Here is a 24,221-nt window from a genome sequence, read left to right on the forward strand (position 1 = left end):
ACTGCTGTAGAGTTGCTCTGCATGGCCAGGTGCATGGAGCCTGCTGTGTGGACAGACATGCTCTGATAGCAACTTTTAAAAATGTGATTACATGAAATTTTACTAAAAACTTTGCTACAGCCAATGGAGCTTTGAACATGGCAAAATTTATTTAGTTTTTATCTTTATGAAGATGTACTGCAAGGAACAGAAGTTCCCCAGTCCTGAAAGGAAATTACTGAAGCAATATCTATCTACTGCAGCAGCACTCAGCCTGCAGGTACGTAGTACAGTGGCACACAGGTAATAGTGATTTTCTCTAGCACAAGGGAATATCGGAGTGAATACAAATTGTTTTGGGTATGACATCACTGGTTTGGATGGGACTTTCAGGGCAGGATTTTGAGTGAAAAACAACAGGGCCTGAAAATTCTGCACAGATTCTCTTTGGGCAGTTTCTTGCACGGAGATTGCTGGCAATGACCTTTGCACCAGGCAGGGAGCATTAAAAGGCTACAGCAGCTCTGGCCAAGGAGATGTCTCCTACCCTCTCAAAATAGAACAAGTACTTCTTAAGGGCCTCCCTGGCCTGTGCTTGCTGACTCTGGTTTACAATATCAGGATTCTCTTTGTACCGACTGCATTCGTAGTACTCGCTGCCGTGAGTCTTCCAGTCTCCCAGACACATCCAGCAGAAGTCTACAGAAAACAGCAAAAAACCCACTGTGATGCACAGAAAAAAACCTTTGAGAAAGAAAAGCTTCAGGAGACAGAGCCCATCTGTATTCAGATATTTCTGCTAAGCCAAGAAACACACACGTTTTGTATCATCTTGCAAAACAGAACTCAGTGAGCCAAAAATACCAGCCTGTCTTGAAGATTTTAATTGCACAGCCTCTCATTCAATTATGGAAAGTAAATCCTGAAGTTCTGCATCCTGTATACCAAAACCACTGGGCAGAACTGCACTTGCACACTGCACAGACTGTCACTCTGGGTTAGAGAGGAGGCTGCCAGTCTCTTTTGTGAGTTGCACCCTCCCCACCATGGGCACACTGCCCCATGCAAACCTCAGTCTGAATAAAACAACTGGATCCAAAAGTGAACTAAGTAATGCAAAAGAAAGCCTGCCCTCAGTTCTCTCCAGGAGGGAACAACCCAGGTAACGTCAGATGTCAGTGGCTTATGACACTTGGAGTTAGAAGCAGCTGAAATAGGAAGAAGGCAGAGTAAAGAGAGCAATAATAAAAATAGCAAAACATGGCAATTTTCTGATTTCAGAGTGAGGCTGTGAGTGTTCTGCTGCGAAGAAAAAAAGATGGAGATTAAGTTGCTACAATAAGAATCCCTTCTGTGTTACTTATGATAATGAGACTGAAAACTGTAATTCCCAAGTTCATCAGCCTTCTCAAGTGCTAAGTCACCATGGTATCTTGGCACTTGCCTGCTACCCCTTGTCACAGAGCTCCATCAAAGCACATCCAGTGCTGCTGAGAACCCCAAAGCAAAGGAAATGAGAGGACAGTCATCTCTAATCACCTTCCCAATAAGGTTCTGATATTACAATAGTTTCTAGTGGTACACTTAACTCAGAGGGCTGAGTACAACTATTTCACTCCAAGACAACAGAAATTAATTCTGCCATGAAAAGGTAAGTGCAAGAACAGGGCCACACAATGGGCCAAAGCCACTCAGGCTGCTAATTGCACAGGAATGGACTGAGAAATTCAACATCTGCTGCTCCATATAACAATTCACAGCTCCTGCAGTTTCATCTGAGTTGAAGCTCATTATTTCCATCACTAAGCAGAAGGACTTAAGCTGATCTGAGTAAATGGCTACGTGTGACAATATTTTCAGCTGATTACAAATACAATTATATGGAAAGCTCTCCTGTGAGATGGATTTCACTGTTAATATTCTGGAGACTTCTCTATCCAATAGACATGTCAGGGGCAAAAGCCAAACCAGCACTGCAGAACTCAGCTGAGATCACAGCCAGTGGGGAAAAAACAGCTATCACACAGAAATCTGTAATTAATATCCTGTTCAGCTTTTACTAGGGAGAAAATATTTCAGCCTGTGTTCACAGTTTGTCTTCATAACACAAAAAAAAAAAGAGAAGGGATCATCATCACTGCAAACATTGCAGAGAAAACAGCTTCCAAACCTAACTTACCATGCTTGCATTTGGAACATTGCTGAAAAAGAAAAGACAAGAGGCATTTGGTTAGCAGAAAGTGTGGGAAAAAAATTCCACTTAGAACAAGGGAGATTTGACGTGTTCAGGGAATTACTCACCATGTGATTGCAGCCTCCGTTCTTTTCAATACAGATATTGCACTTGGGACACTGAGGAAACAGACACAATTGTTAGATCCAACTCTAGCAGCCTTCTGAAGAATGACAGCACTTGTGTGATTATTCCTCTCTGCCTTTTTTTCTTAAAAATATGCATTCACGTATGAGAAATATTCTCATATGAGAATATTAGCATTTACACTCTGCTTCCCACCAGCTCCTGACAGCTCCACTTAAAGATGGCAGAAAGGCAAAGTGAGGAAGTTGCACTGCAGCACTGGATTGTTTGCTCAGGAAAACAAATTTACTGTTGTTACTCCATGTAAAACTGAAGGTCTTGCTGAGTTACCTCTCTGCAGTTACTCAGGCACAGGGACACAATTAGTTCATGTATGACAGTGTATCACAGCTACTTTGACTACAGATAATTGTCACTATATTCTGCCTTCAGCAGTCACTAACAAATGACATCTCAGCTACCTGCAGAAAATCTGCCTAACCACAGGAAAGCTGCACACACCCCCACTCCACAGATACCCTGCAGTGTCCAGAAATATTTTTTGGGCTGTATAGGTAAAAAGGAGGAAGTGAGTTTTGCTACTTTGTATAAATTTTCATGTCAGGCAAAATGTATGCCAGGACAGTGCTCAATAAAATAAAATTTCTACAAATAAGCATAGCAGAAACAATACCATCACGTGCTGACACCTTCTCCAGAGAGGGAAGGGAGCTTGAAATCTCTGGCCCATCTAAGTACCCCCTTTCCTAACATAACTGAAGCTTGCAGCTAATCACCACTGTCACAATTGCCACTGGCCATGGTAGCACAAATGTAGCCAAGAACTGTTTTGAAGTCAGGCCACAAAATGCCCAAAAGACATCAAAAGTTCCAATCTCAAAAAGGTAATTCAGAGGACAAAGACAGTATATTTATACAACAATTCTATAGTAGGCAGTCTCGTGTGCACAGTATATAATCCTATTTCTTTGTCTTGGGTCTAAACCTACTAGAAGTACTCCAATGTCTACAGACTTCAACTACTCCATTTTGCAGTCCTTGCCAAATCAAGACTTTTCCCCTCACCCTCCAGCTCACAGTACTGCACAAAGCTTTGCAGGCTTAAACACCACTGGTGCCTTATTTGGTACTGACTTTGCACTTATGACAGCCTCTCCTTCAATTTTAAATACATCTCCATTGATCATTTCAAAGTACCCTCAGTTCTTTTGCCTGTGGGAGGACAACAAACTTGGCAGTCAAAGACATTCACACCAGGTCTGGAATAAGGACCACCAGGTCCTTACTGCAGGAGGGCAGCTGAGCCTCCCACACAAAGCTTTCCCAAGGCATTCAGTTGAGTTACACCACTGCCATAGGGATGTAATTAGCTCACTTATGACAGTAGCTTCTGACAGAAGCTTCCTGACAGTCCCTAGGGAGCTGTAAGGATTTGCCGTCTGCAAAAAAAGAAGAACACAATGCTATGTGTGTATAGAATTCTATCCTGGTTTCCAGGCAGGGCTAGAGGACAAGAAATAACATGCAGGTGCCTGTCCTTACATCTTTAGTGTGAGCACTGATGTAGTTGGCTGTTTCAGAGTCATCTGCACACTTGGTGAGCCATTTCCGAATGGTAGCGCAGTCTGTGGGTGCGTGGTACATCTGCCGACACTTAAAGCTTAAAAGGGGGGAGAAAAAAAAAGAAAAAAACATCAATTTCTACGGAAATGACTCAAGGATTGAGGTTTTCCTGACCAAATCTGGGGGCCCAGTAAGGGATGGAAATGCTCTTGTGTATTAGTGGAGTGTGAAGACCAAAACTGAACTCCAATTCCCCCTTCTTCTTGTGTAAAACGCAGAGAATGGAAGTGAACCCAGGCCTGACAAATCATGTGTCTGAGGGCTGACTTGTCCCTTTCTAGAGCCCACCTATGTCTCCTCTAACATGACTGCAGAGTTCTGGGGTGGACCAGTCACTTACAAGTAGCCTGACTCCAGTGGCAGATATCAGGGACCTGTATTAGCAAGACTTGACAACCCCAGGTGAGTAAGGGCCATTTGCATGGAGATACCAGAAAGCTGGGTCTCTAAATTGGGAGTCAAATGTTTTTAATATACTTAAAAACTAAATACCAGCAGATAGCAAGAAGGACTCCATGTTTACTACCAGAATCTGTATCAATCACTGTCTCTGTAGGAAAATTTTTAACCCAGTCAAAATGTGAGAATGGTAGATTTGTAACCCCTTGGTTACTCAAGCTGTGCTCCCTGGCTATAAGAACACCCAAGCTCCCAGGAGTTTAGGAAGCAAGGGGACATCTGACCACCTGCAGAAGTCAGATCACAAGTGTCCAATCACTCAGGCTAACTCAAGTTACAAACAACTCTAGCAAAGCATTTCACATACTTCTACACATCAAAACTGTTGGCAAGCAAAAGGGTTGGCCCTGAGGACAGCACACACTTTCCCTGTGATCTGTAACCTTCTCTGTTTCTTACCAGAAGACCTCATTGCAACGATTGCACTGCACTCGCCGGGCTTTTGGCTCTTGTACCTGTATGACCATAGGGCAATCTGCACCAGGGCACAGCTGCAGCTGGTAATGGCTCTGTGGACACAATAAGGGAGTAAGATCAGCAGTGGGTACAGGAGACCATTACCTGTTCAACTTTAACCATTCCTATCCTCAAAAACATACAAAGCAGTAATTTTGTATTAAAAAAGGGTGGAAAGTGTCACCAGATCTTGGCTGTCTGAGCAGAACCTGCATTTCCTAGTATGGAAGAGGTTTGTCAGTTACTTACAGCTTCTCTAGAACAGGGAATTCAATTGACAGTTACAAACTAAGTCAGCACAACAAACAAAACCCCACAATGCCACTAAACAAACCATTTTACTCCATTTGAGCTCTTTCCATATCTTCTTATCTGCCAGAGCTATTCAGCTGCTCTCCTGTGGTGGCCATTTCTTCCCAAAGGGTTTCTTATTGAGAAGAGCTGACACCATGCTTTCATATTGATTTGCTGCTTTTTTAGTGTTCCTTGTCTGTTCCCAGTTATCAGACTACTCCTGCATATTTAACTTTAAAACTCCTGCTTTAATTTCAAGAAAGCTCACACAAAATGTAATTGAGCAAACCAATTCAGCTGGACTACCCTAAGCTGAGGGACCTATTTTTCTGAACCTAAAAATATTTATGTAAGAACAAGAAGGACTAGAATAATCAGACTGAAGTTTTGAAATTCTCAGCTGCAGCACTCTGAGAATTCTGAAGCCCCAGCCAAGGAGTTAGTGGATGACCTTACAGCAGAATTTACTTTGGCAACCTGCTAGAGCATTTTGTCAGTGAGGCTGTCCTACAGAAGCAGCCACATCATGCCTATTGAGGACAATTTTGCTGCAGCTACTGCAGTTCTAATAAAAAATGCAAGACACTTCAAACAAAATTTCTGCAAGTCACTGGTGATTTGACCCAGGGTATTTTAAAACTGAAAAAATCTACTACCTCCACATAGTCCCTGAAGAGGTAGCGCCTGTATTTGTCTTTCAGCTCTTCACTAGGCAGCAATGGAAACACAAAGTCTTCTGGTGTCCGGAGTAGACAGTCCTGAGCCATGCAGGACACCCCTGAGAAGAAAAAGCATCTTAGAACAGTGCAGCTTATACTAAGGGGTGAATGCACAGAGAGTACTCAGCACAGTTTCCTCAGTGCCATCTGTTGTTGTGGCAAGAGGGATACAACTGTGAAGCAAATCAGGGCTGCTGAAAAGCTGAAACCCAACTGTCTTCACCAAAAGATGACAGGGCACGTGTGCATCCAGGACCAGTGAGTGCTTTAACCAGTATTCACAAGGTCAGATACTTAAATTAGAAAATTACATGTTACTGCCATGCCAACATGAAAGACAGCCTTAGAAAAGCCCAAAGCAACTCTGGCAACTGTTGCCTTCTCCCCAACACAAAGGGAACAGATGTTTGCATCCACAAGCACTCCAGGGGCATTGCAACAGTACATCATCACAGATGCAAATTCTATTCAACAGATTTGCAGTTTTTAACTTGTTACAGTCATACTCTAGAATCATCAGAATGGCCAGTGGGGCAGATATAGACCCAGCACTGCATCCAGCCTGAACTCACCGACTCCAACGCCATCCTTGACGAGCACTGTACAGTGCTGCTCCCAGCAGCTGCGACAGAACTGGTGCTGACAAGCCAGGGAGAGCAAGTTCTCCTTCCGGACAAACTGCATGCACACGGCGCAGTGGTGGGAGGAATGTACCATGGCCTGGGGAGAGACAAATCAGCAGTGCAGTGAGAGCATCCCAGACCTCCCAGAGCATTTTCAGCTCACTCACACACACCTGCATCACCCTCACTGTGACAATGGTCTCCACGGAGGTCCAGGCCAGAACAGGTTCATAAGCAGCTGGTGTGCTAAGGTGCTGCACTGCCCCAAACAGTCAGTCCTTCTCAAGAACTTCTAATCTCACAGAGCACAAGCTGACAGTCACTGAAGAATTTCTGCCTCTCCTCTACTGCTGCCCAGAACTCCCCTTTACTTTTCTGGTTCTTACTCTTGCCTTGTTTGAAATATATCATTGTGCTAGTCCTTCCCTGGATTTACTGATATTCTTTGTTAGCTGGGCCAGACTATCTCCACAGGCTCTGGAGAGCAGCTGTCACTGCAAACAGACTTAGCAATGCCCTTTTACCAGACAGTAATTTAGGGTAATGGAAGACATAATGTAGAGTGTTTATATGGAGAGGAAAGGGAATTCACAAACTATCACCTCCCATCTCTTATCTTCTGCCTATGCCTATGCTACATTTGGCTAAACAGGCTTCATCCCTTCAGCTGAAAAGGATTAAGAGGGTTTGTTTCAAATCAGGCAGAACTGTTATTGCTTCACCGAACCACTGAAAGTAGTCTGGTTTCCCTCTATGTAGTGCAGGGCCGATCCCTAGACAACAGATCCAGCCTTCAACACGTCTCCACTCACCCCTGGGACCTGCAGAACTAGGTCTAGCCCAGCATCATGAAAACCAAGGCTCTACAAAGCTGTCAGCTGCAGTTTATGTTCCAGTTTTTCCTTTCACAGAGAAGTCATATAATCCCTTTGCATCCACTTTGCTGCTGGTGGAGACGCTGGTGTCAGCCTGCCATCAGTTTCCAGGCTGACCTCTGCATGCTGGAGACATGGAGCAGCAGCACCATGACTGATAGAGCTTGATTCATGGCATGGCCACATCAAAGAGGAAGTAATGCAAATTTGTTCTAAGTGGCCTCACTTGCAGACCAGAACAAGATTCACTGAGTCTGTAATTGCACTGATTGCCTGGATCAGCTGCTCAGCCTGAAAAGCTCATGTGCTACCCCAAACCCTTGCAATTGCCTCCCTGAGCTCACCATTACAGCTTCTCCCTACAGGGTCAGTCCCCCTACAGACACTCACTGGGAGAATCTGTCCCTAGAATCATTCTGCATTACAAGCTGAAGCACAGAGCACCTTGCTCTAGCACACACAGACTGTGATGAATTGCCTACCAAATCAAGTTTAAGTTAACCTTTTAACCATATCATCTTTCTTCCTAAAATAAAATCACAGTTTGTAGGAGACTGGAGAAATTATGAATACTAAAGTGTGTGTTTGGGCGGGGGCAGTTCTGTGAAGGTGGGGTGGTCACTGCTCCACATCCCACCTACTGGAGCCTGTAGCCTCTGAGGCTTTCCAGACTCACTTTAGAGGTGGACCTTTCTGACAATGATGTCACTTGCCTTTTTCCTTGGGAGGAGCTTGATACAGCAAAGCCTGACCCCCAAGCTCTCCCTAAACTCTGCCCACTTATAAAGACTGATGCTGTTTATGAGATGGAGTGTGAGGAGGCAGCACCCACTGCAACAACTAAACAAATGCCTTATTCTGCAACTGAGCTGGCTCAGCTGCAAGAAAAATACAGCAGGCATGCAAAGGAAACTAAAACATTATGTGTGGAGGATTTCACTGATGGGGAGAGACAGCATAAAGCTGTTGGAGGACAAAACATGAGGACCCTGGGGTCCCAGAATGTCCTTCACAATGCATAATGGCAGAGAGCTCTTGTCTCTGACCCAAAGGACAGCCCACTGGGCAGGAGGTTTAGACCCCTTGGGGAGGGGAAAATCCATCTCTACCCCCACTCCAGCACTGGGTAATCTGACCAAGAGTGTGCAATAGGCTGCTTGCCTTCAACTGATACAGAGAGGGGTCTTGCAACCTTTCAGTCTTCTCCCATGCTGTTTGCTGAGCCAGAGAATAAACACCCCTGATTAAAGGACTGCCTGACTCACGGAAGCTTTAGGCAACTCAACTGCTTAGAGCTTAGAGCTGCTTGTGGGGGTGGACTGCAGGCAGGACCTGCTCTTACATGGGGGCAGCTGGTAACCTATGGCAGACAGGTAGGATTTGTTGCAAATGAAGAGTCAGACTGCTGTACAAAGGGCAAATACCCAGGGATCCCATGGGTAGCCACAGATGCCCATGGCAGAGAACACAAAATTAACACCAGATGGAGAGTTCTTTCTTTTTAAAACCAATCCAAGTGGGACTGGGTTTTCTTTTCTCTCTCCTCTTACAGGTATTTAATGAGAAGATGAAATGGCAACAAGACTGAAGAGTTACAATGCTCTTCACTGCATTGATTATTTGCATGCATTTTGTCTCAGTAGTTTTGTCATGTTTATATTTGTAATGTTTTGTTTCAGTTTTGCAGTATGTATGGAAGTTTTCCTCAAGCATTGCTCTGGGTTGCCACATTGGGCAAAAAAGAGTCCTATATCACTTCTTACCTCCTTGGAGCAAAATATAAAGTTATTGTAAATTCAAGCTGGGAAAGTGTTCGGTACAAACCCAGGACCCTGACTGAAATGATGTGCTGGTGGTCTTCACTTGCCTGCCAAGGAGGTTGGAACGGCCCATTGCAGGGGGAATAATCAAGGGACAGCTGATACAAGACTTGGATAAATCTTGAAATACACAGACTAATTTGCAGGTATGTCAAATAAGAAAGATTTTTTTTTCTGGCCTTTAAGCAGATAATTTGACCCCATGAAGCTTACGCTTCTGTCAGCTTAGCTTTTTCACTATCTGCTGGTTACAAGAGAGCTCAGATGCCAAATCACTCTTAAGATCTCCTCTCCCCCACAACCCTGAATGCTTCCCAGATGTAGTATTCTATCACCCATAATCTGACACATGGCAATGTGTTCCTAGGGTAATTCTTCATTGTACCAAGACACCCACCGTGAATGAAATCCATTAGCATGCAACAGGAAGTTTCTATTTAAAGGGTGGGGAAGTATCTGAAGATCTGTGTAGCCCTGGCTATGAAAAACAAGTTGTTGGTTCAAATATCAGCACTGACTGACTCAGCAGCAATACAATTCACTGAGAGATTTAGCTTAAGCATCCCTGAGCTGAGCAGTGCAAATAGATAAAAAAAGATAAAAAATGTAAAAGAAAAGACAAAAAAATCTAAAATATCTGTTCCAGACAGAGACAAGCTCTGCTCACTCTGTGCAGCCAGAACTTCCTTTCAGTGTCTTTCTACAGAATTGGAAAAGGCAGCCAAGCCCATGCACTCTGCTCCTTCCATTGTCTGCCATCACTTGTGCCAAAAAATTACCCTAATGTTCTTGAAGAAAGTAATTCTTGAGCACTACCTGCAAGCCAAGAGCAAAGCTGCTATTTAAATATTAGAGACCTCTTGAATGCATTCTCATTTCAGAAGTAAACCCAGCAATGAATCAGAGTGTCAGACCAGAGCTGGCAAAGGGTTAACATTGGACAGAGGATGCCATTAGTAATGCAATCCCCCAGGAGGGGGGTCAGAGGTGTCTGCCAAGGGAACAGACGGGATGGTTTGCATACTTACATGTTTGGATGAGGTGGGCTGAACTCGAGCTTCTACTAGCAACTGGGCAGGATTAGACTTGTGCCTGAAAAGGCAATTGAAGAATTATTAAATCAAGTTCTGAATACATTTTGCATTGTTAAATTGATCCTTCTTGCCTGAATAAACAGTTGTCTCTGGGTAAATAGTAGGGTAGGTTTCAACAAGGAAAGTGGAAATGTCTCCTGTGTGAGGCTCCTCCATACAGAGAGCTGAGCTCCCATCATAATCTTATGAGAGTTTATTCAGAAGCAGAAACTACTTCTCCTGGGAACAGATTAACATTTCCCTTATACATCTTGATGAATATTTTTCTACAACTATCTTCCTCCCCTGAAAAATTATTTTTAAGCTAAGATTTTCCATCCACACTCCTAGAGCAGTCCTAAGCCACTGTCCACAATAACACACACCAGTGAGGCTCTGGAATGTCTCCTATTCCTCTGTAAAATTAAGCTGTCCTGGTTAAGTCTCACTTTAACTCCAGACTATTGTCTATTTAAGTGATTACTCTGTGATTATCACCCTTTGTGCATATGAAGCTGTCTATCAGCACCCATATAATTAAACATATTTTGCTGTTTGTGATTTCCTTTGTAGATGAATGTTTGTATCTCACTGAATTCAGAAACAGCAGCATCACTGTTGTGGCCTTGCTATAAGTCCTCCCTCCTCACCAGCACTTCTTAGTTCTACTAGTGAGCTTTCTTTTGACAATTTCATTTTTTACCAAGAGAGAAGTTTGAGGATTAGATCAACAGGAGAACAATTTACAAATTCATCACTTTAGGAGTAAACCCTTCCCCAAATTTCCTCTTAAGTCTCATCAGTTAACTGCAGGATCACCCAGAGCTGCTATGCAGGAATCTCACCCTCCCTGAACCCCAAGGAAAAGCTTTCACAAGATACTAAGGAGGCAACAGCATCCATAGACAGAATGCATTTTCCATACATTCTCTGCATAAAGTTGCTGGCTACAGGGCCAAAAATATCTGGGCAGAATGAGTCAAGCTGATATGCTCTCTATTTTCAGACAATGCTCAGTTCTGAGCCAGTGCTCTGTAGGGGGCTGCAGCCAGCAGTGCCTCCCAATGCACTTCCTGCATATGTTTGGGCTGAGTCCGAACCCCCTTTTTGAAATCAGCTGGAGGGCTTTGTTAATTACAGGGACACTGACCAAACAAGGGAGCTGCAGTGCTCAGTTCTCTCACTTTATCTTCCCCTGCTCTCCAAATGCTGGCCAGCTTGGGAAAAAAACTTCACTTAAGGTCAAAAGGAACAAAAACTTCAGTGTGAATGTACAACTAAAGACTACATCAGTTCCTTTATGACTTACGGCTCCTGTGTTCAAAGCAGAACATATGTTATCTTTATGCCTACTAAATCAATACAGATGCAGCACTCTCAATCTGCTACCTCAAAATTTAAGATAAATCTATCTAGATGGCTCCTAGCATAACAATAATTCCTGAACTGAAAGACATTTACCATTACTACCCTCTACCTGCTTAAAAATTTCTTACAGGCAGTGCAGCCTAAACAAATCAGTAGCTTTCCTCTGCTCCCTAAAATGGACTGCATGTCCTGCTTCCAGGTCCAAAGACACTTGCCAAAAATACCTATGGAGCACCCTGAGCATTTCTGCAAAGCCAGGGGTGAAAGCACTAAGCACAGACAAGATAAAATTATTTACACTTACCTTTCCAAAATCTCTGAGATTTGCCAGTGGAAACTAACTAATACTAGCTTTGCAACAGCATGTGATACCTAGGTGAAAAATGAAAGAAAAAAAAAAGGTGAAACTTAGCACATTTTGAAGCCACACCTCTGCTTAGGAGCATGATTTTCATACAAAATTGTACAATCTCCATACAATATCCCAGTGATAATCAATTCACATTAAATTGCTAGACATGATGCTCACAGCCAGTACATCTGCAATACAAAAGCTGTAATGAAGTATGGGCGTACCAGAAACTAACTCATGTACTTTGTTACAATAGCACAGAGAGGAAGGAATCAAGAATGCACTAGCTTAATGAGTAGCTTAACTGCTCATGGGAGCCCCACATCCAGTCCTGACTGTCATCACCACTCCAGAGGGCCACACTAGATTGCAATCAGGGTCCTCACCAAAAATGCAAAATAGGAGCCCCAGGGCAGACAGATACCCCTTACTGAGGTGGAGAAACAGCACGGGCTGCAAATGTGACAGCAAATGTGACAGGCAAACTGGGACAGCAAAGGGTATGGGGAAAATACAAAACATTTTGCCAGCTCTTCACTGTAGAGAAGAAAGTTACATGCTGGAGTGGAGAGGAAGATAGAAAACTCCAGTGACAGGGCTGTCTCCATGCAGAGCTGCTTGAATTACGTGGACTCTTGGCAAAGAGCAGCACAATCCATGCTGGCCTGAGCACCATCAGAGTATGCAACATGACATTTAAAGTCATGCTAAAGGGTACAAGCAAACAAGTTCTCCTTCATTTAATGTACTAGTTTATTTCAGAAGAAAAGAGACTTCTCTGCTTGCACAAAAAGACTCCTACCCACCAAGAGCACAGACATCTGCTGAGCTGATAGACCTTCACCTTGCTTCTCAACCCCTTCAGGTCCTAGAGCTCAAACAAAGCAGGTGTCCTCCAAACAACAGACCTTTTCCAGGGGAATTCAGAGGGCTGACAATGCCTGTCTCCTCACTGCTATTTGTACTAGGAAGCACCTGAGCAAGTTCAGTGTCTGCACTTCTGCATTCTGACACCAAAAGGCTCTGCCTCCCTCACTCCAAGATGAGCTATCACCAAGGCATCTCTCTACTTGGCTCACAGAAAACAACTCCTTCTGTTCTAGATGCAGGAAAAGTTGTTGTTTTTTTTTCTCCTAGAGAAGCTGTCAGTCCCAATCATTGGCTGAAATGCCACAGGCCCTCTTGAACCCTGCTACAGGTGAATCACAGCACGTGATGTAGTACAGACAGCACACCAACACAATCCTGGAAGGAAAAACAAGCAATGGTCACTCCTACAAAAACAGTCAGGCTCTGCACACCCAGAAGCAGCATATTCATTACTCTCCTAAGTCAAGCCTGCTGAAGAGGTGCAGTTTCACAACACAACTGACCTACTGCTGCCACATAATACTGCCCTGATCCTGCACTGGCATTTTTCAGGGCTGGACAGTTGGGCCAGTGAATTAAACCAGGGCAACACCAACACACAAAGCAGATGTGGTGTTTAACTGACTCTTATCCATCTCTGCATTCTGATGTGCCCACTTTGCTGGCCACTAAGAAATCCCACTAACAAAAGAGCAATTTCAATATGCAAATAACCCTTTTTCTAGGAGAACCAAAGCATTAGCTCATGCTGTGCAAGATCTGGCACATCACCTTCCTCAACTTTAGCAGCAATGTGATGTGACCCTCTGAAAACAAAGGCTGCCAGGCAGCATTGCCCTCCTCCCAGCACAGAAGCCTGTGATTAGAGGGAGCGTGGCACACAGGGCTGCAGCTGCCAACACACACAGTCTGCATGGATGAAGTGACACTGCCAGCCTGGGATGGGTGTTGTCTTAAGCCCCCAGCCTGGCAGACCCAGACAGACACCTCTGACTTGTCTGTACAAGGAAAACATCTGCATTTGAGGGTGTAAAACAAACAAGCACCAGGAATGTGGTCTCTACAAGACTGGCTTCCTACAAATGCAAACCACATGCTAATGAATCATTCTTTAGCAGTAATGAAACTACTTCTCAGTAGCAGTAAGGAAGAACTGACAGAAGAAAACAAACTGCTGGACTTAAATGGGAAGCTGATTTGTAACATAGGAAAATGAGTATTTTTCAGTTGGATTTTCAGAGCCTGAGATATAGCATTTGTTGCAGCATCACAATTCCATGGAGTTAGTTGTTCCCTGAGGAGGAATCAAGTACATTCAAGACTGAAGATGCATGGAAAGAGAAAGACAAATACCAGCAGACATTTCTGAAATCTAACAAACTATCCTAACACAATCAAATGCTTTTAAGCCAAATTATATGTCAGGCAAAATGTGGAATTAGTGCTCCAGAAGGATTAGAAGATCTAGAAGAGTAACAAAGCTTCTGTGACTATTCCTATTCAACTCCAACTACAAGCACTGCCTGGATCAGCTGTAGTGCTAATTTTAGTACTTTCATCGTAAAAGCACACAAGAATACAAAGCACACAAGAATATAAAAGAAATAAATTTTCAATTCATAAAGCCTGATCCATGACATTAGACCACTTTCATGAAAGCCCTGAAGCAGAAAAATTTTTGATACTACCTGATTGGAGCACATGTGATCCTGCAAAACAGAAGTCCCAGAGTCAGACAGTTGCAGCAACAAATGCACAGTCTCCTTGGCACAGAAGTACCAGATGTTACAGATTAAAGACAGGTAACATTCAGACTGTAAGGAAGAGGGATGGGAAAGCAGCAAACTACTGATGACACTGGGGCTGTGCCTGCTGAGTGGAGTCTCACCACAGGCTATGTCCTGCTAAACGGCAGCAAGGCTGGGAATTCAGAAGAATTTACAAATGTCAATACCATCAGGGGCCAACACTACTGAGGAGATTCCAGAAAACAAGCATGAGAAGAAAAACAAATGTTTAACAAAAGCCTGCTTCTATTGATTAGCAGCGCTCCCCAGCCTCTCTTCAATGACTGTATACTCACAATGACTGAATGATTGTACCAAGTCAGCCAGTTCTTCCACAATAACACCCCAGAGCAGTTGAAGTATTTCTTTGTAAGCAGATGCAAAAGCATGTTGAACATAGAAAAATACCATTGCAGTCAGAAGTTTGGTCCACGTGTACATATTCAGTACCTTACAGAACTGAAGAAGCAATGTACAGAAGCTGATACTGCTGGCACACTGTCCAATGAAGCATTTCCCTGACAGGCAGAAGTTTCACCCGATGAAGTATCTCAAACTTACAAAACACTTCAAAGAGAGCACTGATTCAGTCCCCTATCAATCACTGGGTGCCACAAGATCTCAGGTACAGTAATGCTTTGTCTCAGACACAAAACATTAAAAAAAATTATGCCTCTGATAAATTGTCTGCTTTGTTTAAACTTTCCTATTCTCATTTCAGAATCCTAAGAACCAAAAAAGGCAGTAACACAGCCCACTTGGTGTCTTGCTGGCAGCAGCTTCTTTCAGTGAAATACTTCTACAGACCCAGTGCAAAGGGGGATGAATATTCTATATATTGCACTATTTCAGTATTTGCCTGCAACCCATCAATTATGCCAGAGCTTCTATATAGCCTGACTTCTCCTGAACTCCTCTATCTGGAATTAAATTTATTAAAGTTTAGAAGCTGAAAGCAATAGTCATGCTAATTTTTTTTTCTTTTCTTCATTCTCATTTCTCCACCAACAGCTTAAAAGTTTAATATCAAAGATAAGCCCAGTCCAAATCTGAACCTGGAAAATTTCTGACTAAAGACCAGACTTCTTTCTCCATGACGTGGAAGCAAAGGTGAACAGACAGAATCTCATCCAATCTGCCATTTCCAGCTTTATTTTAAAACAGGAACTTTATCACCTCCAAAGCCTCTTCCAAACTTCCACCAGATTAACTCTGACTTATGGAGGGCTGCTGTTTGCCAGGAATGGCACCAAATGTTGATCAGTGCACTGGAAAAGGGGCACAGTGTCTATGTGCAGAGCAAGGGTGCCATGAGGAAGCTGCTCTGCATTAGGGAAAGGCTCTACAGGAGTTGTAAAAAAAGACTGGAGATTTTACATAGTGCTGAACAACATCAGATTCTGAAAGTGGAACAAAATCATAATGGCACTGCATTAAACACAAATGTATCCATTTTCTGGAAGAGGGCACAATATTTTTTTCATTATTATTTCTATCTCCATTTATCTTCTAGGTTCTTTAGTCTCCAAGATAAGCAAAATTCTAACACTTCTGAAGTGTGAAAGAGAGTCTGGCACTCTTTAGGATAACACAAAATCAAAAGAGCTTGCAAAGAATTTCTGCAGGTCCCTTGCTGTGTTCAGAGGGCTTTAAAACAATTGTCTCAACTTGCTTCCTTAGATAAGCCAAGGTGTTTGGAGAGCTGATGTTTCATCTCTTTACATCAGAAAATCTTTTCAACCATGCCACCTTGACAATTGCTAATTCAGACAGAAATGTTTCCTAAAAGCTAAAAAAAACCACTATCTTTTGTAGAGCTTACATTCTACAGAATTTGCTCAAGCATATTTATATCACATGCATATCTCATGAGTTCATTTTCTCAAAAGGAAGGCCTATTTTGCAGAGGTGCATTTCAATCCTCATTTTTCCACAGATATCGTATCAGGAATTTAAAACAATGATCATCACATGATTCTTAAAAAGATTCAATTCAGAACGAGTCAGAGATGATAGGGTCTGGCTGGAGCTGAGATCCCATGGCTTTGCACCAAGCTGACAATTTCTGTTAGATCAGGATTGCACTGAAATATCTGCCCAAGAAGAACACAAATCTGGCATAAAGAAATGTAGCTTCCCTTTTTTTATTTTCCTAATCAAAGGTTTTTATACAAATAGATTTAAACAAATAGGATTAATCTTGAGAAGCATTTGTTTCGAACCACAAATAGTTTTTGTTAGTTCTACAATGAAAGGATGAACTTCAAAAGATACTAGTTCATGTACTGCACCAAACCTCTAAAAACACACTAAAATTCTTTACAACAGGAAAGGCACACAGAGCAAAAGCCTCTGAAAATGTTTCTGTTGGTGAGAAACTATGGCAAAATAGAGACTGAGCCGAGCTGGCAGTAGAGTAACACCTTATAAAGAAACCATAATTTGTATTGAGTAATTTCACTGAAGAAAAAATCCCTTCAGACATGCTTCACTTCAGTATGCTGAGGTAAGGAAAGTAACCCACAAATGGAAAAAAAATCATTTTAAACTTGTTTTTCTTGTGGAAAGTAGATCTGACTCCCTCCATGCCCCATTGGAAAAAATATGTGCCTGCCCAGTTTTTACTGGAGGGTTTCTCAAAAAACTGTAGCAGTATCAAGAATTAAGAAAGGGCAACCTAAAGCTTTTTTTTGGACCATTCCTTATCCTTTGATCTACCTCTTGTAAGCAGACTTCCAATATGTAATCCTAGTAGAAAACTCAGGAAGATTCACATCACCTGCCATAAACATCCCAAGTGTTCCGTCTTGTAGCAAAATCCTTCATATCTATTACAGGTTTCTGAGCTTAAGAAGATTGCTTTCAAAATTGAACTCAAATTAATTTCATCTTACAGGAAAACTAGACAGTCTTAAAACAAAAACATATAGACTACATTTCTTTTTTCTTGTGTTTAGTAAATTTTTTTTTTTTAAAAAGTGAGAAAAGGCCCTTCACCTTTACATTTAACACAGAGGATAGATTATAATTTGTCTGACATTTCAGGCCCTCTCCTGATTACAGACTGCAGGCTGCAGCAGGTAAGAAATGCCGTTTAAGAGACCGTAGCTGCACTCTCAATACCCCGGGAAGGTTTTGTCAAACAGCACTTCATAAGCTCTGCTTCATCACAGGGTTTTAGTCTGTACCCTGTCAGTCACCTTCTGGCATGCAGAGACCTGGTGCCAGCCTGCAAGATTAGAAGCATATTTAGGAGGCAGACTGCAGTTTGGAGATGACAAACACTGCTGGTGTTACACCACTGCTGTGAAGCTGTCAGTGCATAACCTAGTTGGCCACATACTGAAGAAAGGGGATCTGGGGTTAAATTCAAGCTCTTTCCCCACATTTACACATGGCTTTAATCCATCTGCTCTCCTACACAAGGACAGCAACAATTTCAGCTGCAGCTGCCAACAAACAGGATCAGCAGGACTCAGCTAGGAAATCTCAACATACGTATTTCTCAAGCTGTTAGGCTATTCTTCCTGAGGAAATTCAGAAATAAATATTAAAAGAACAGAAACATTGAAGCAAGATGGTATGCCAGAAGGCATTATTACAAAACAGCTATGAGATCCCTTCTTTGAAAGATTTAGAGCAAAAGAAATGCAGCAAGAGAGCTGTAAGACAGCACCGATATAAGATTGACAAGAGACTCCCCAGCTGTCCTCCCTGCAGTTATTCTTCCCAAAGCAACACAGTGTGAGAACACCAGGGCTGCACTGGGCTCCCTGAGTGCTGCCAACACCCAGCAACACAGCCCACTGCACAGCCCCTGCCAAGGTGCTCTCCCAGCACAGCACCAGGGGACAATTCTTCTGGTGGACAGAGAGGATGATTCAGAAGGTGCAGAGGGAAGAAGCAAAGGTCTGGTAATAACCTGAACCCACAGAATTGTGACCAGTGGCTCAGAACACTGGGCAGCCAACTGCAAACTGGGAGCGCTGGTGTGTGCACACAGCCACAGTGGAGCAGGGCTTAGGGAACTTTGCAGTGAGTAATCCCTGCCCCAAATAACACAGTCCTTCACTCAACAACCCCAGCTCTAAGGGCATTTTACTTTGATCATACAAAGAGGAAGAGGAGGAATATCTGCTTTGCACAACCATGTTTCACAGTGCACAACGCAGCTCCCTTCTGCTGCACCATCCTTAACAGGCACAGCACAAATTTGGCAAAGTGTTCAGCTGCTCCATGCTGCTCCCCTGATCATGATGTCCAGCTGTAAGCTTGCAACATGAAACAGTTACTGAAAGATTGTTTTGGCATTTTTATTGACTTGTGTCTTGCCTCTACCTCCCACCAAGATCACACTCATCAACAGCTGTGAACAGATAATTCTCCTCACTGCAGAGTCATACTGGCTGTAAGATACACTTAAGGTGTGAATCACAAAGAAATGTGTGGGCTATAATCACTTTCCACATTTGTGGCTCATTTTTTCAGTCGAATTTCAGCAGTCCTGGGCAGTAAGTAACATAATTGTTTTCTCTCCTCAAATGACTCCAGGAAAGTGTCACAAGGTTGCAAGGTCTGGGCTCTCCAGCCAGTTCTCTTATTCTGCTGACCGGAAGTTCACAAAATTTTAATACATTTAAAAAAAAACAAGGACATTTTTATGAGCCAAAACAAAACAGCTTCACGTTGAAGCTGGACAAACATGTCCTCTTGACACTACTGAAGTACAGGCATTGTGAACAACTTTTGCATTGCAAACTTCCAGGATCTTTCTGTTCAGGAACAAAAAACAGGTAAAGGCCAAAGGTATGTCTCAAACACCAGTGCTTCTAAGTGTTACAGTTCAGACTGGATGTCCCACATAATGTTGTTGCCTTGGTGTTAAATACAGAACACAGTATAGATATAAACCTGCATGTCCTCACTTATCTGGGGGTTTATTGGTACTTTGAAACAACACGTTATCTTTGCCAAACAGCACCACAGGGGTTCTGTGAAAAAGCCAAATTTGCTATCAGGTTCTGCCATTTATAAAAAAATGATATTAAAATATTTACTGTTTACTAATGCTTATGAACTTAAACTTTGAACATAAATTTTTGAAGCACTGCTCTTATGTACATGCATTTTAATACATTAAGGGCCTTTAATCTCTCTCCTGCACCTGAGGTACCCAGGCACAGTGAGGTTTTAACAGTGCCATTTTACATTGCAGAAAGTTCCATGAAGTCATTATGGCATTGAAAGGATGGCACTGCAGGTTGGTTCAGATAAGCAGCACCCATAGCACACTCTGGGCTATGGATTGAACAGCAATACAGCAGGGCACACACACAGGCTCCTGACACAGGGCTCTCCACAGACACTTTGTGATTGCAGAAACAGGCTCCTTCAGGAGGGCTGCTCACACAGGCTGCCAGTCCCATGCACATGACCCTGGCTCTGCTGGAGATGGCATTTCCAAAGGAGTACTGCCAGCTCTCACCAAGCAGCTCTACAAACTAACTGCTCTGTGTCAGGCAATTTGAGTGTGTGGAGCAGCCTCAGAGGGCTGTGTTTTCATGAGCAAAAACTTGTCTGGTTCCATGAAAAGATGCAAGATCAGTATGGTGAGCCAGAATATATGAAAAACTGATTTCTCTCTGAAAGATCAGCGGAGATAACATAGATTAACAAAATTATGTCATGATATTAAATACTTTTTGCATCTACCAAGATTTACTATTCAATGGACAGCTAAAAAAACCCACATCACAAACTGTAATTTCAGGAAGCACAGGATGTAAGCTTTTTGCTCTCTGAGAAATATTAGCAGATCACTTAAATTAATGAAGTGAAAAGTATAAGTTTTTCAGTCTTACAATTCTTTTGGTTCTAGTGGAAAGACATCAGTTCCAATTGCCTGTAGAACCACATGACTATCCTCCCTTGCTAGCTTGCATATGCAGAAAGATCACAGCTTCCTCATGACTGACAATCAGCTAACACCTAAAGTCAAGGCAGATTTTTTTTTCATAAATTCTAATTGCAATTGTTTTATCTAGTGGTTTATTAAAAAAAAAAAAAAGTAACACTAGAAAAATCCACCTCACTACTGAAACAGAGAAACCACTGCCAGTTATTTGAAACATCAGATACTCCAGGCATGTATGGAGACCCTCAGCAGAGCCAGGAAGCATCATTAACAAACAAAAACAATATGACATCATCATACATTTACTGTTTGCCAGTGACAGGCTCAGCTTTGTTTGTACAACTGCTGAATATCACACTGTTTGCATGTACTGATAAGCTACTCCAGGACCCACAATCCCTCAATGACAACTGACAGAGCTATCTCGAAAGCACAGCTACTACTATACCATTTTAATTCATTATTTTTCAAAGATACTGTATCCAATGATTATATTTATTTCTTAAAAAGAACTGTTGTGAATTCATTTGCTGGTCTGCAGGCAATACAGGCCACTCTGCTTTTGAGAGCATTGTCCTTTGCAAGTGCTGACTACGCTCAAGTGACCTTTTGAGGAATTAAAAGGGACCTGCTTCAATTCACAGGCCTTTTGGTCAGAGAAGCACAGTTTTGGGTATTCATTCAAGATTTTCTTCTGGTATGTTTCAACAGAGATGGCCTGTCCTAATTTTAGTCAGGGTATTAACAGAACCTTCCTCAGATCTTCATATTAACAGCACTAACCAAGAAGAAAAGATTTCCTCTTCTTTTCCTTGAACACCAACGAACCCACAGTTCTTACTAAAACCAAAACTAAGGACAAACTTTCAGAGTAATACTTATTAAATCACTCCAGCTTCTGTATGGTTCTGGAATAACCACTAATGTAGCTGCAGGCCTGTCACACAGCACAGCTGGTTTAGTCTCCTCCTGCCTTGTTTGCACCAATGTTTCTATTCAGATTTCCCCACCTGACAAAAAGCAAGTCAGAAGATTTTGAGGCAAAAGTTTCCTACAAAAGTAAGAGATACAAGGACATACATTTACCTACATACAGGGTCTCATGCTTGTATCAGACTTCAGATTTTAACTGAGTATTGTTTCTAATTGAGGTAAACCAAACATTAGCATTTTTTAAGAGAGATTCTCTTTCAATATTTCATGAAAACTTTTAAGCATGTGCAGGATGTTCACACCTGACCTGACATAAACCAATCAGTGCAAGGTTTGCCCAGTTCAGTGCATTCAGCAAGAATGAGAACAAGGTCAGCTATAACTCATGGGGAATGCAAACAGCCAAAAAGGTTTCCAAAGACCACGTTTCACTACTACACTTTAAAATAAAATAAGAATTTAACAATTAGTCTGAAACAGCTGAGCAAAACAGTTTGAAAAACAAATGTTGAGGTTAATGAGCAGAGCAAATGAAATACTATCTATTTAAACTGTTATTAGCCACTAACAGCACAGATAGCAAATATAAAGATGTAAAGCTCTGAAATTCTGTTTCTGGTCTTTAAAGAGTGCAGACAATATGTCACATAGAAAAAAGCCACTCAATACCCATGTATGTGTCCCAGAGTTTAACCTTCAGAAAGTGAATCATCTCATGAGAACAGACAGTGGTAGAACATTCCAACCCACCTTTAAGCCTATTCATTGCATTTATTTTTTATTTCCTTTAGGGAACTGTGTTCATCTATTAATTTGTGATTGAAAATCACTCAGATACCAAGTCATCTATAGGCTTCAACATTGTACCTCCTGAAGATAATCTTTCATTTGCCTTCAGCCTTCCCTGTTGGGGCAACCACTCTGCCTTAAACACAGGCTAATGCTGAAAAAGCACCATGCAATCAGTATCTATCATACAGGAGTAAAGGAGATGAAATCAAAATTAACTAGACGCTCCAGAAGAACAATCATCACTATCCAAGGAAACCTGAGACATTGTGAAAGGCAGTTTTAAAAAGAAAAAGCAGTTTTTACAGCTCAAGCAAATTAATAGAAAAGAAATGAATACAATTCTTTAAAAAGTCTACCCCTGATAACTCATATCCATTAAGTCCATTGAAATTAATTATGATAAATAGTTCAGCATGCTCCATTCCATTTCTTTCTTCTCTATGCTTGCTAATTCCATACTAATTCTTTCTATTCCATTTTGTCTCAAAACTAACAAAATCACAAGTTTCCTTGGGGGGAGAGAGGGGAAGGAAGACAGGGTTGTTGAAGAATTGTAAGCAAGTATGCCAGGAAGCAAAAAGCGAATGCTGCAGATACACAAGAGATATCCAATAAAAGTGTAACTGTGGGACTATTGTTGCTGGAGAAAAGAGAGTTAATGTGGCACTTCAAGGGCCAAAGCCTGAGCGTGTGGCTTACAAAATCATATTGTTCCAAACTGCTACTCAAATTCAATTTCATCTTCTTATGCATAAACCAAAGTGTGTAGCACTTAATTTTAACAGTAAATATGCAGGCATATTTTTGATATTAAAAAAATCTAGATTTTCTCTCTTGGGTACTGTTTGGGATGAGATTTGAGCTAGCAGGTTGGTATAGTCTGGGCAACTATAACATATGCTCAATGAGACATTCAGAACTCCTGAAAATTTTATTTTAACACTGGAAGCCTGATTTTAAGGACTAAAAGTATTGCTTTCCATAATTTAATTCCAGAGAACAATATGGCAGGGGTCACCTTTTAGGAGGGTGTTCCATTTGAAGGCAGAAAATAAGGCACAGAAAAGCTGTTCTAAATCTTAATTGCTAAGAACCAAAAGCAAGTGGCAGCTGGATCAGAAGTGCTGACCAACTATTCTCATTTGTACTTTTCTGTTGCCTCCAGTTTCTGACAATCTGTAGGGAACTGCAGGCATTCAGAGCTCAGAATGCACATTTTGAAGTAATTACATAGACAAGTGTAAGAGCAAGAAAAATTACAACTTCATTTTCTGAGGTGGTAAATGCTGGGAACAAGCACAACAGATGGCAAAATCACCAAATTATGGGTGCCTTTTAAACCTGTTATTTATGGTTCATAGTCCTCAGGCCTTATGGTTATATTGTTTCTTCAGGACATTGATGTGCAAATAAAGATCAAGAGATCCCTCTCATTTTTAAAATTAGATTTGATTCAGACAGAATGAATTGGAATCAAAACCTATCCACCACATTTTTTTTTACATGCTGCAGTCATCACCTGTCCTGCTTTCAGGGGCTGTTCCAGACAAGAGCAAGAACTAGAAGATCTGGTCTGTTACAAAGCAGATGCAGCAGTCATTTCAAGCCAGTGTCCACATCTAGAGCTTAAAAAACTCTGCTTTCCTCTGGCCTGCTTCCTCTTTTGACTGACATTACAGTAATTGGTTACAAAAAGAGAAAGAAAACTTCACAAAAGTCTTTTTGAGCATACCATGGAGCTGACTCTGAGTGAGATTTTTCTGTGATTATTAAAGTCACAGTTGCTCCAAGAGGTGGCAAGCTCACTGTACTTGAATTGCTGTCACTGCAACAGCAGGGTTAATAACTGGCATGACAGCTAATCTGTCTTTGAAAGTCCATGACTATTCTCTCAGAAACAACAAAAAGTGTTTTTGTTAGAATTACAGAGTTTTAGCATGTCTTCCTATTTGTCAGTTATCTTC

The 24,221-nt window shown here is 42.0% G+C and overlaps 1 protein-coding gene across 4 annotated transcripts in view; it reads right to left on the reverse strand.

Annotated features, from left to right (window-relative positions):
• The window catches only part of ARIH2 (ariadne RBR E3 ubiquitin protein ligase 2), a 35,471-nt gene that overhangs the window by 6,337 nt on the left and 4,913 nt on the right, over positions 1-24,221 (reverse strand). For all 4 annotated transcript variants that reach the window (XR_009487895.1, XM_059856669.1, XM_059856670.1 and 1 more), the window contains 9 exons: positions 11,914-11,981; positions 10,197-10,260; positions 6,423-6,570; positions 5,788-5,909; positions 4,781-4,890; positions 3,842-3,959; positions 2,281-2,331; positions 2,159-2,180; positions 527-678 (listed from right to left, as the gene is read on the reverse strand). Coding sequence is in view for 3 of the 4 variants with exons in the window: in XM_059856669.1 (XP_059712652.1) it covers positions 527-678; positions 2,159-2,180; positions 2,281-2,331; positions 3,842-3,959; positions 4,781-4,890; positions 5,788-5,909; positions 6,423-6,570; positions 10,197-10,260; positions 11,914-11,981 (855 nt within the window). In the remaining variant the exon portion in view is untranslated. The remainder of the gene's footprint in view (positions 1-526; positions 679-2,158; positions 2,181-2,280; positions 2,332-3,841; positions 3,960-4,780; positions 4,891-5,787; positions 5,910-6,422; positions 6,571-10,196; positions 10,261-11,913; positions 11,982-24,221) is intronic.

The sequence above is a fragment of the Haemorhous mexicanus genome, chromosome 11 (genome assembly GCF_027477595.1).
Source record: "Haemorhous mexicanus isolate bHaeMex1 chromosome 11, bHaeMex1.pri, whole genome shotgun sequence".
Classification (NCBI taxonomy): Eukaryota; Metazoa; Chordata; class Aves; order Passeriformes; family Fringillidae; genus Haemorhous; species Haemorhous mexicanus.